Raw genomic sequence first — 13,811 nt, forward strand, 5'->3', positions numbered from 1 at the left:
CTCCCCCATCCCTGGGATTCTCCAGGCAAGAACACTGGAGTGGGTTGCCATTTCCTTCTCCAATGCGTGAAAGTGAAAAGAGAAAGGGAAGTCGCTCAGTAGTGTCCAACTCCTAGCAACCCCATGGACTGCAGCCTACCAGGCTCCGCCATCCATGGGATTTTTCAGACAAGAGTACTGGAGTGGGGTGCCATTGCCTTCTCCATTTAACATACTAATTCTCAACAAAAATAAATAAAAATGGGCAAATGACTCAGACATTTTCTCAAAGTAGATACACAAACAGCCAACAGGTGCATGAAAAGATACTTAAAGATAACTAGTCATCAGGAAAATACAAATCAAAATCACAATGAGATATCACTTCACACCTCTAGGCCATTACCAAAAGGACAAGATAGAATAATAATGCTGTGCATCTGAAATTTATATAATGCTATAAACCAATTTTACTTTAATTTAAAAAAAAGTAGGAAATTAGGTCTCCCTAAAATAAGAGATTAAAAAAGAAAGATAAATGATTATGAAGATATAGAGAAAAGGGAACCTTGCGGTCTGCTGGTACGATTTGTAAATTGGTAATAGCCACTAAGGAAAACAGTATGCAGGCTCTTCAAAAAATTAAAAATAGAACTACCAGACAATCCAGAAATCCCACTTTTGGGAATATATCCAAAGGAAACAAAAACACTAACTTGAAAATATATCTGCATGACCATGTTCATAGCAGCATTATTTACAAAAGCCAAGACAGGGCAACAAACTAAGAGTCCACAGATGGATGAATGGGTGAAGTTGTATCCATTAGGTTGGTCAAAAAGCTCATTACAGAAAAAACAGAACGAGCTTTTTGGCCAACCCAAATACATAAAATGGAATCTATTCAGCCATTTAAAAATGAGGAAATTCCACAAAAACTATATATATATATACACACATATACATATATAAAAGAAGAAATCCTGTCATTTTTGACAACATGGATGGAATCTGAAGGCATTAAGCTAAGAGAAGTATGTCACAGAAAGACAAACATTGATCTCACATGTGCATTCTTTAAAAAAAAAAACAAAAAAACCTGAGAAAAAGATCAGATTTGTGGTTTACCAGAGGCATGGGGTTAGGGGAGTGGTCAAAAGGTACAAACTTCCAGGTATAACACTAATAAGTTCTGGGGATACAAGGTACAATATGATGACTACACTTACCACTGTGGTATGATATATATGACAGTTGTTAAGAGAATACATGATAATTGTTAAGAAAATAAATCCTGAAAGTTCTCATCACAAGGAGAAAATTTTTTCCTCATTGTTTTTTATTGCAGTTATATGAGATGATGAATGTTAACTAAATTTATTGTGGCAATCATTTTACAATATGTAAGTCAAATATTCTGTACACCTAAAAGTCATACAGTAATTCATATATGTCAATTATATTTCAACAAAACTAGAAAAAAAAAGACTTATCTTCCTTTGATCTAGGATCATGCCAACAAGTAATTATTTGATAATGTGTACCAGTAAAATTCCCGGGTGGAACAGCTGATAAAGAATCCGTCTGCAATGCGGGAGACCTGGGTTCGATCCCTGGGTTGGGAAGATCCCCTGGAGAAGGGAAAGGCTACCCACTCCAGTATTCTGGCCTGGAGAATTCCATGGACTGTATAGTCCATGGGGTCGCAAAGAGCTGGATACGACTGAGGAACTTTCACTTCACTTCACCAGTAAAATTAAAGTAATATAACATGAAATCTGACCTGTAGTGACAGTCAGCTCGAACACGGAGTTTCCACTCTCGATGGGAAACCCACCACTCTTCTTTCCACTCTTCAAAGACCTTTCGCAGAATTTTTTGTTCATAGTAAAGCCTACAGCAGTGAAAAATAAAAAATCAGAGAGACACACCTGATGATGTTGGAGCTGATATCTATTCCCAAATTACTGTTTCCTATGGTCATTGCTTTCTCACAGAAAACTGTGGCTCATTATTCGATAACACCAAAATATAGATTAAAAATACACATATTTAACTTTTTCAGGTCAAAATCTTAGCTCTACTTAAACTAGAAATAAAGCTAAAAAATTTTATACTCTAGTTCTTATCAATTCAAGAGGTGAAAGTAAAAACCTCTGACTTTTCAAATACAGTGAGTTGAGAATTAACATTCTCAATTTTTTTTTCGTTCACAGGACTGAAAAATATTTGATTAGTAAAAGACAGCAGCTCTACTTCTCATTTACATACCCAGGAGATTAAAAGTTGTAAACTGAGCAAATGCCTAATGGCAGTCCTAGGACTTAACAGAACAGAGTGCATGAGTTTAACTGAAATCTGGCCAGGGGATTTATAACAAGAGCAAAACAGAAGCAAGATAAAATAAGAAGGGAAAACCTACTAAGAAAACAGCAGGGCAGTGACAGCGTACTGATGTTAACAGCGTGGTCAAGAAGACCGGTTACTCGGGAACTCTGACCTGTCAGTCACTCCAAATCTTTCCCTGCTTCTGCAGGTTACCTCACTCAGTCATAGGTTTTAAAAAACTGGCTGGCAAAAATATACATTGAGAAATTAAACTCCCAGTGTTCACTGCAGCACTATTAACAATAGCCAGAACATGGAAGCAACCTAAATGTCCATCAACAGATAAACTGATAAAGAAGATATGGCACACACATATAATGGAATACTATTTGCCCATTAAAAAAATGATATAATGCCATTTGCAGCAACATGGATGGACTTGGAGATCATCATACTAAGTGAGGAGACAGAGAGAGACAAATGTCCTATGGTATCGCTTATAGGCAAAGTCTTTTGAAAAATGATACAAATGAATTTATCTACAAAACGGAAATAAGACTCACAAACTTAGAGAATGAACTTTAGGTCACCAGGAGGGAGGGAGGGAGGGGGTGGAGGGATAGACTGGGAGTTTGGGGTGGACATGTACACACTGCTATATTTAAAACAGATAATCAGCAATGACCTATTGTACAGCACAGGGAACTCTGCTCAATATTCTGCAATAGCATAAATGGAAAAAGAATTTGAAAAAGAATGGAAAAAAGAGAAAATAAAGAAATTCACCTATTTTCATAATAATAAATAAGAGAAAATCACCACAAATACCTATCAAAAGAGAACATCTTAAATTCTAATCAATGTCAAATTCAATCAACGATGCATAGTCATTTTTCTATAAATAGAACTAAACATACTGAAATGGAAGGTACTCCAGAAAATCTGCTGGATGAAAAAACAAAGCTTGAGGCTAGGAAGAGAAGGGGGAAACAAAGGATGACATGGTTGGATGGCATCATCAACTCAACGGACAAGAGTTTGAGCAAACCTGGGAGATGCGGAAGGACGGGGAAGCCTGGCCTGGCGTGCTGCAGCCCACGGGGTCTCAAAGAGGTGGACACGACTGAGCGACTGAACCACCACCACCACCACCACCTCATGGTAGGTAAAATATGATATGTGTAACTTAAAAAAAAAGTTATTAGTAACTTTTGTATTTCCAGTACCCATGTTAGAATATAATACATACCAAATAAATATGTACAAAATGTATGTATACATAAAAACATGTCCATATGCATGTATATATGTGTACATAAATTATTGTATTATATATATTAAAATCCTGAAAAGACCTCCAGAATACCAAACTGTTACTAGCGGTTCTCTCTCAGGGAGGCATTACAAGAGATTGGTGTTTCCTGTATTACAGATTTCTTTTGTTTGAAAAAATTTTGAACAGCTTTGTCCATAACTTTTAATGGAAAAGAATCACACCCCTCTGCACAAGTACTTCCTTCTACCATCGACTCTCCATCTATTTCCTTTCTTTCCAAAAACCTCACTAAAATAACAGCAAATACTTTAAAAAGGTGTAAGCCCACAAAGAAAGAGACAAGAGACAACGATGTTAAACAAGAGATGCCAACAAATCTTAGAGGACAGAAAGCAGGCAGGAGGGTGGCAACTGAATCAACAGGTGAGAGAGAGAGAACTCAGTTTCTGGGGGGCAAGAGGCAAGTGCATGGTGGCACAGACCCAAGAAAGGGGTGGGAATGAGCGGCATCAGGAAGTGCGGAGTCCTGGGTTGGGATGAAAACACAGGATTGTTTTGCAAGCCTGTAAGAAGAGGCTGGATCCCCCTGGACCGCATTATTCACACGGGCAGAGACTCAGGCTTATCTCTGGAGAGAATGAACCTGAGTGGCACTGGACTCTTCAAAACCAGGCAGAGCTCAAGAGATGGTCCTAAACCAAGAGTCTACATACCGAACAATGAGACCCACATTCCCCTCCTCCGCCTGCCGCCAAGTCTGTAACCGCCGCCTCCACTCCACTCCACCTCAACCCAGAAGGAGTTTGGAGGATTCTCTCCTCTGGGGAAAGCTCATCAGCCTAAGGGAAAAAGCCTTCCGATACTGAAAGATGGAGGTCTCCCAGTGAAACTGTCAAAAGCCTAAAGGGAAACCCTCAATTTACAAGTCCCTATGCATACAAATATAATAGACGTATCTATCTTCTAAATTTGAGTTTTAGCGCCTAACTCTTAAACGTGGGCTGACAATAAAAGGATCTCTCGACGACTGAGGAAAGGCTCTCACATGTGAACAAAGGCACACACAAAAAAGCAGCTTAGAAGAGAGGGCAGCAATCTTAAAAACGAATCACTATATTAACCTCAAAAAGTTACAAGCCTCGAGGATGTCATTATTATTATTTTTTGAATTTTTTGAATGTGTTACCATATTGCTTCTATTTCATGTTTTGAGTTTTTGGCTGCAAGGCATGTGGAATCTTAGCTCTCCGACCAGGTATCAAACCCACATTTCCTACACTGGAGGGTGAAGTCTTAACCAGTGGTCCACCAAGAAGTCCTTTTCTTTTCAAAGGAACAAACATCAGTTCAGTTGCTCAGTTGTGTCCGACTCTTTTCGACCCCATTAATCGCAGCACGCCAGGCCTCCCTGTCCATCACCAACTCCCGGAGTTCACTCAGACTCATGTCCATAGAGTCAATGATGCCATCCAGCCATCTCATCGTCTGTCATCCCCTTCTCCTCCTGCCCCCAATCCCTCCCAGCATCAGAGTCTTTTGCAATGAGTCAACTCTTGGCATGAGGTGGCCAAAGTACTGGAGTTTCAGCTTCAGCATCATTGCCTCCAAAGAAATCCCAGGGCTGATCTCCACAATGGACTGGTTGGATCTCCTTGCAGTCCAAGGGACTCTCAAGAGTCTTCTCCAACACCACAGTTCAAAAGCATCAATTCTTCGGCGCTCAGCGTTCTTCACAGTCCAACTCTCACATCCATACATGACCACAGGAAAAACCATAGCCTTGACTAGACGGACCTTTGTTGGCAAAGTAATGTCTCTGCTTTTGAATATGCTATCTAGGTTGGTCATAATTTTCCTTCCAAGGAGTAAGCATCTTTTAATTTCATGGCTGCAATCACCATCTGCAGTGATTTTGGAGCCCCCCAAAATAAAGTCTGACACTGTTTCCCCATCTATTTCCCATGAAGTGATGGGACCAGATGCCATGATCTTCGTTTTCTGAATGTTGAGCCAACTTTTTCACTCTCCACTTTCACTTTCATCAAGAGGCTTTTGAGTTCCTCTTCACTTTCTGCCATAAGGGTGGTGTCATCTGCATATCTGAGGTTATTGAATTTCTCCCGGCAATCTTGATTCCAGCTTGTGTTTCTTCCAGTCCAGCGTTTCTCATGATATACTCTGCATGTAAGTTAAATAAGCAGGGTGACAATATACAGCCTTGACAAACTCCTTTTCCTATTTGGAACCAGTCTGTTGTTCCATGTCCAGTTCTAACTGTTGCTTCCTGACCTGCATACAGATTTCTCAAGGGGCAAGTCAGGTGGTCTGGTATGCCCATCTCTTTCAGAAATGTCCACAGTTTATTGTGATCCACACAGTCAAAGGCTTTGGCATAGTCAATAAAGCTGAACTAGAAGTTTTTTCTGGAACTTTCTTGCTTTTTCCATGATCCAGCAGATGTTGGAAATTTGATCTCTGGTTCCTCTGCCTTTTCTAAAACCAGCTTGAACATCAGGAAGTTCACGGTTCATGTATTGCTGAAGCCTGGCTTAGAGAATTTTGAGCATTACTTTACTAGCATGTGAGATGAGTGCAATTGTGCGGTAGTTTGAGCATTCTTTGGCATTGCCTTTCTTTGGGATTGGAATGAAAACTGACCTTTTCCAGTCCTGTGGCCACTGCTGAGTTTTCCAAATTTGCTGGCATATTGAGTGCAGCACTTTCACAGCATCATCTTTCAGTATTTGAAATAGCTCAACTGGAATTCCATCACCTCCACTAGCTTTGTTTATAGTGATGCTTCTAAGGCCCACTTGACTTCATATTCCAGGATGTCTGGCTGTAGATGAGTGATCACACCATCGTGATTATCTGGGTCATGAAGATCTTTTTTGTACAGTTCTTCTGTGTATTCTTGCCATCTCTTAATATCTTCTGCTTCTGTTAGGTCCATATCATTTCTGTCTTTTATCAAGCCCATCTTTGCATGAAATGTTCCCTTGGTATCTCTAATTTTCTTGAAGAGATCTCTAGTCTTTCCCATTCTGTTGTTTTCCTCCATTTCTTTGCATTGATCGCTGAGGAAGGCTTTCTTCTATCTCTTCTTGCTATTCTTCGGAACTCTGCATTCAGATGCTTATATCTTTCCTTTTCTCCTTTGCTTTTCGCTTCTCTTCTTTTCACAGCTATTTGTAAGGCCTCCCCAGACAGCCATTTTGCTTTTTTGCATTTCTTTTCCATGGGGATGGTCTTGATCCCTGTCTCCTGTACAATGTCACGAACCTCATTCCATAGTTCATCAGGCGCTCTATCAGATCTAGGCCCTTAAATCTATTTCTCATTTCCACTGTATAATCATAAGGGATTTGATTTAGGTCATACCTGAGTGGTCTAGTGGTTTTCCCTACTTTCTTCAATTTAAGTCTGAATTTGGCAATCAGGAGTTCATGATCTGAGCCACAGTCAGCTCCTGGTCTTGTTCTTGCTGACTGTATAATAGAGCTTCTCCATCTTTGGCTGCAAAGAATATAATCAATCTGGTTTTGGTGTTGACCATCTGGTGATGTCCATGTGTAGAGTCTTCTCTTGTGTTGTTGGAAGAGGGTGTTTGCTATGACCAGTGCATTTTCTTGGCAAAACTCTATTAGTCTTTGCCCTGCTTCATTCTGTATTCCAAGGCCAAATTTGCCTGTTACTCCAGGTGTTTCTTGACTTCCTACTTTTGCATTCCAGTCCCCTATAATGAAAAGGACATCTTTTTTGGGTGTTAGTTCTAAAAGGTCTTGTAGGTCTTCATAGAACCGTTCAACTTCAGCTTCTTCAGCGTTACTGGTTGGGGCATAGGCTTGGATTACTGTGATACTGAATGGTTTGCCTTGGAAACGAACAGAGATCATTCTTTCGTTTTTGAGATTGCATCCAAGCACTGCATTTCAGACTCTTTTGTTGACCATGATGGCTACTCCATTTCTTCTGAGGGATTCCTGCCCGCAGTAGTAGATATAATGGTCATCTGAGTTAAATTCACCCATTCCAGTCCATTTTAGTTTGCCGATTCCTAGAATGTCTATATTCACTCTTGCCATCTCTTGTTTGACCACTTCCAATTTGCTTGATTCATGGACCTGACATTCCAGGTTCCTATGCAATACTGTTCTTTACAGCATCAGACCTTGCTTCTATCACCAGTTACATCCACAGCTGGGTATTGTTTTTGTTTTGGCTCCATCCCTTCATTCTTTCTGGAGTTATTTCTCCACTGATCTCCAGTAGCATATTGGGCACCTACTGACCTGGGGAGTTCCTCTTTCAGTATCCTACCATTTTGCCTTTTCATACTATTCATGGGGCTCTCAAGGCAAGAATACTGAAGTGGTTTACCATTCCCTTCTCTAGTGGAAGGAACATTCATAGAACAACAACAAAAAAAGAACTCTTGGAAATTAAAACTATAATGGCAGAAATGAAAAAAAAGCAAAGATCCACAAATAGTTAAAACAAAAAAAGGTGACTGGCCTGTAAGTCACAGTAAGGACTCTGGTTTTTACCGTCCATAGGATGGGAAACAGCCCCTGGCCTGTGTAAAGAGACTGACTAAGGACAAGACTGGAAGCAGGAGACCAGGGATGAGGCTCCTGGAGTCATTCAAGGGAGACACGATGATGGCCTGAACCACCATGGTGGCAACTGGAGGTGCTGAAAAGCGCTCAAGTCTGCATCTATTCTGAAGGCTGAATCAACATAATTTTGGCATTTGGTACCACAGTTGGGGTATGAAGGAGTAAGAGCTAGCAGGGAGGACTCCCAGGTTTCTGACCCAAGTCTCTGGAAGGACGGGTGTTTCCTTTACTAGAAAGGGGAAGACTCAGCAGGGAGGTCTGTGAGGAACATCCAGACTTTGGCTATGGACACGCTGAGCTGTGACGTCTAGCTGGTGCAGGCAGCAATGTCACGCGGGCAGCAGTCCAGGGTTCAAGGGAGAGGGCTGGGCGAGTGCATACCTCTGGGGATCACCTGGGATTTGATGAGACTGCCATGAGCGGGATGCAGACAGAGAGGCAGTGCAAGGACTAGGGGTGGGGACTTGGGTGAGGAGGGACCAGGAGAAGAAAGTGGGAGGAGCAGAGGCAGAGGAGTGAGAGGGTGGCCACCTGGGAGCTGGGAGAAGAATGGGCTTCTTAGAGGAGAGAATGGTGGGCTGGCCAATGCTCCCTGGTGAGGCAAGTGAGAGGAAATTCACAACTGACTTTAGCAGAAGTAGTGAACTTACTAAAATCAATGGTGAATTCTTCTGAAATGAACGAGGCAAAGAAATAGAGGAAAATAATAGAATGGGAAAGACTAGAGATCGCCTCACAGAAACTGGAGATATCAAGGGAACGTTTCATGCAAGGATAGGCATGATAAAGGACATAATCAGTAAGCATCTAACAGAAGCAGAAGAGATTAAGAAGAGGTGGCAAGAATACACAAAAGGACTGTACAAAAAAAGGTCTTAATGACCCACATAAACACAATGGTGTGGTCACTCACCTAGAGCCAGACATCCTGGAGTGTGAGGTGGGCCTTAGGAAGCATAACTACAAACAACGCTAGTAGAGGTGATGAAATTCCAGCTGAGCTATTTCAAATCCTAAAAGATGATGCTGTTAAAAATCTGCACTCAAAATGTCAGCAAATTTGGAAAACTCAGCAGTGGCCACAGGACTCAAAAAGGTCAGTTTTCATTCCAATTCCAAAGAAGGGCAAGGCCAACAAATGTTCAAACTACCATGAAATTGTGCTCATTTCACATGCTAGTAAGTTTACGCTCAAAACCCTTCAAGCTAGGTTTCAGCAACGTGTGAATCAAGAACTTCCAAATGTACAGATGGGCTTTGAAGAAGCAGAGGAAGCAGAGGTCAAATGGCCAAGATTCGCTGGATCGTGGAGAAAGCAAGAGAGTTCCAGAAAAACATCTACTTCCACCTTACTAACTACACTAAAGCCTATGACTATGTGCATCATAATAAACTATGGAAAAGTCTTAAAGACATGGGATACCAGAACACCTTACGTGCCTCCTGAGAAATCTGTATTCAGGTCAAGAAGCAACAAGCAGAACCAGACATGAAAAAAATGACTGGTTCAAAACTGGGAAAGGAGTACAACAAGGCTGTATATTGTCACCCTGCCTATTTAACATATGCAGAGTACATCATGCAAAATAGTAGCCTAGATGAAGCACAAGCTGGAATCAAGATTGCCGGGAGAGATATCAATAACCTCAGATATGCAGATGACACCATCCCTATGGAACAAAGCAAAGAGGAACTAAAGAGCGTTTTGATGAAAGTGAAAGAGGACAGTGAAAAAGCTGGCTTAAAACTCAACATTCCAAAAACTAAGATCATGGCATCCAGTCCCATTTCTTCATAGTAAGTACAAGGAGAAAAAGTGGAAGCAGTGGCAGATTTTATTTTTTTGGGCTAAAAAAATCACTGTGGATGGTGACTGCAGCCATGAAATTAAAAGACACTTGCTTTCTGGAAGAAAAGCTATAACAAACATAGACAGGGTATTAAAAAGTAGAGATGTCACTTTGCCAACAAAGGCCCATATAGTCAAAGCTATGGTTTTTCCAGTCATCATGTACAGATGTGAGTTGGATCATAAAGGAGGCTGAACGCCAAAGAATTAATGCTTTCTAACTGTGGTGCTGGAGAAGACTCTTGAGAGTCCCTTGGACTGTAAGGAGATCAAACCCATCAATCCTGAAGGAAATCAACCTTGAATATTCATTGGAAGGACAGATGCTGAAGCTCCAATACTCTAGCCATCTGATGCAAAGAGCCAACTCATTGGTAAAGACCCTGATGTAGAGAAAGACTGAAGGCAGGAGGAGGAGACAGCAGAGGATGAGATGGTTAGGCAGCATCACCAACTCAATGGACATGAGTTTGAGCACACTCCGGGAGGACAGGGGAGCCTGGAGTACTGCAGTCGCAAACAGTCAGACACAACTTAGTGACTGAACAACAACAAAGTGACCTCACAAAAGTAAAAACAGTTTTGGTGGCAAGGTGGAAAACGAAAGCCTCATGAGGTAAATTTGAGCCTACAAAAAGAGGTGCTATAGAGCCTGGAGATGTTCAGGAGATGAGAGCTGAAGGGCAGCAGAGAGACAGAGAACTGGCTGCAGGAGGAAGCAGCATCAAAGAGATTTTTTTTTTTTCAGGATAGGAAAATAATAGCATTATATGCTGGTGCAAATGATCCAGTAAAGAGGGAAAAATTAATACAGAAAAGAGAGGGGGGGAAAAAACTGCTAGTGTGGTGGCCTGGTATAAGCACCGGAAAGTGCAGCACCAGAAGATCTTGCCAGAGACAAGAACCTGGACAGTTTATCTGCCTCACGGTAGGGAAAGCAAGCCACGTGGTGACAGACGCTGGCCGTGGGGAGATGCAGTGATAGTCTCCTCTGTTACTTCTATTTTCTCAAGAAAATAGGAAGCAAGGCCTCGGTTAAGAATGAGGAATAAATATTGATAAACTAAATACTCTAAATGGAAGTGATGTTTTTATCTACTTCCCAAATTAGCTGAGTAATTTTGTTCAGATCTTCTCTTCAGAAAGAGAAGTGACTACTTCCTACCTAAGACGGCCTTACCTAAGGACCCATACTATATTATTTGTGCCCTTACTAATTCAGTGGTTACTCTGGTTCCATATATTAATGTGGCTAAGTCACTTCAGTCGTGTCCAACTCTGTGCGACCCCATAGACGGCAACCCACCAGGTTCCCCCATCCCTGGGATTCTCCAGACAAGAACACTGGAGTGGGTTGCCATTTCCTTCTCCAGTGCATGAAAGTGAAAAGTGAAAGGGAAGTCGCTCAGTCGTGTCTGACTCTTCGTGACCCCATGGACTGCAGCCCACCAGGCTCCTCCATCCATGGGATTTTCCAGGCAAGAGTACTGGAGTGGGTTGCCATTGCCTTCTCCAGTGCATGAAAGTGAAAAGTGAAAGGGAAGTCGCTCAGTCGTGTCTGACTCTGTGACCCCATGGACTGCAGCCCACCAGGCTCCTCCGTCCATGGGATTTTCCAGGCAAGAGCACTGGAGTGGGGCACCAAGTAAAACATAGAACAACTACGGTTTATAGACGTCAAAACATTCTCCAAGCACATAAAGGCATTATTCTCAAACTTCTGGTGTGATATCATTCTCTCCTAATGTTCCTGAAAGTGAGAAATAAATAATTCAGTATGGGAAAAGACCAAAAAAAAGGGGGGGGGGTCAATACACCCAACCTTGCCCAAAGTTATAACCCATTTGATCAAAAAAGAGATTGCAAGCTGAAAATACCCACTCCATCACAAATTTCAAAGTCAATGAAAACACAGTATCAGAATTATAATTCTGGTAGATGCTTAGAGAACAAACTTTCTCAATTTTACAATTTGAGAAACAGAGGCCCAGAGTTGTAACTTAATCCCAGATCAAGTGATTATCTAGGGTCTGGTTAAGAACCGAAACTCGGGTCTCCTAAAACCCAGCCCAGTATTCTTTCCTCGATCCCTGCCACCACTCAAGTGCAAAGGAAGGAACAAGAGTGCAACATGAATGCTCTGATGCAGAGAGGCAGACGTGGGTCGCAGATACCCCACACCCCATGCCCAGCCTCTACTTCCTCACTAGCATCCACTAGAAAGGCTGGGAAGGTTTTTGTTCCAGCCTCTTCTGTAGCTAAAGAGTCCCGTGACAGAGCTATAGCCTATGAGACAAAAGCAGAATGCAGGTGGGGGTTTTAGGCAAGTTTTGCCTTCCTGATAAACAGACAGGTCTAGCTGATACCAACCTTCCTTGCCCTTTTTGTGCAAAGCCAGAACAGTCATCTCTGAGGATAAAGGGCCAATATGCTCAGGATGGTAAACTGAAAAGTATCTAAAAGTCTGAGTCTCTGATGACATCCCCAAACAGCTGTTGTTCAGTCACTAAGTCATGTCCAACTCTATGCAACCCCATGGACTGCAGCACACCAGGATTCCTTGTCCTTCACTGTCTCCTGAAGTTTGCTTAAATTCACGTCCGTTGAGTTGGTGATGCCATCAAGCCCTCTCATCCTCTGCACCCCCTTCTCCTTTAGCCTTCAATCTTTCTCGGCATCAGCATCTTTTCCAACCAGGCTGTGAGAAAAACCAAATCCTGATTTGCATAAGCCATCTTCTGACTTTCTCTAACTTGGAGTCAAATGCATTTCTAACACAATTAGCATCTCCCAATACTTGGTATATAAATAGATATTATTTGAAGAGGTTTCCAGTTAAATGAGTCAAATTTAAGTTATAAAAAAATTAAGCAGGAAAAGGATTTGGGGAAGAGAGTGAAGGCAGCCACATAGTGTTTCAATCTCTGAACCCTTATAAAACACACAGAGAAACCATGCAGAAAAACCAAAAACTTATGTATCAACTACAACAAAACCAGGTGACAAGTTAACTCTAAAAACCCAAAATGCAAGCAGGTGAGGACAAATCACCCAAGTCAAAGGACCACCATTCGTAGAGAAGAAAAGTGGGGTCCTGGCCACAAGGCCTTTGTGTCCTTCATTTCTTTGATTGCAGGAAACAGCCTTCATTCAGCTCCATGATCTTCCCTGGGTTCCAATGGGCAGATTCAAGCAGCCGTTAATCAGGGAAGGGAGAGGATGGGAGGCCAAGGAGAAAAGAACAGCCTTGGGGCAGGGTCCTGTTTCCCCATCAAAGGACCCCCATCTCTGAGCTGCTCTGTGGATATTAAAACCCACTTCAGGCGGAAGAAGATAATGACTAATACACAGCATGCAGACCCCAGACCAGCTGGACCTGAAGGTTGATGATGTGGACTCCTACTTGCCGCACCACCAAGCCATCAGAAGAATGTCCACGAGCTGATCACACCCTCCTTGAACAATTATTATAAAACCTGTCACTGTCTTCCCCAAGTTGGGACACTTGGTTTTGTGGGATTAGCCCACTGTGTTCCTCTCTGCCTGGCAAAGCAATAGAGCTATCCTTTTCTGCTTCACCTGGAATTCTGTGTCCAAGATTTGATCCAGCACCAGAGTACAAAGAAGCTGAGCTTTCATCATTGAAAGGAGCAATGAAGGTGGTATCTGAGGAGCCTGAGGACAGGAGAACCTAAATCAGCCGGTGAGTAGTCACTGCAAAATGTGGAGGCACAATTTGAGACCAGCAGCTGAAATACAG

General features: G+C 42.0%; 1 protein-coding gene across 1 annotated transcript in view; it reads right to left on the reverse strand.

Moving 5' to 3' along the window:
• Positions 1-13,811, reverse strand: part of SFI1 (SFI1 centrin binding protein) — an 88,741-nt gene that overhangs the window by 55,307 nt on the left and 19,623 nt on the right. Inside the window, 1 exon segment of the mRNA XM_070386707.1 lies at positions 1,763-1,873. Coding sequence (XP_070242808.1) covers positions 1,763-1,873 — 111 coding nt within the window.

Source organism: Bos mutus, chromosome 17 (assembly GCF_027580195.1).
Source record: "Bos mutus isolate GX-2022 chromosome 17, NWIPB_WYAK_1.1, whole genome shotgun sequence".
NCBI classification, from domain to species: domain Eukaryota; kingdom Metazoa; phylum Chordata; class Mammalia; order Artiodactyla; family Bovidae; genus Bos; species Bos mutus.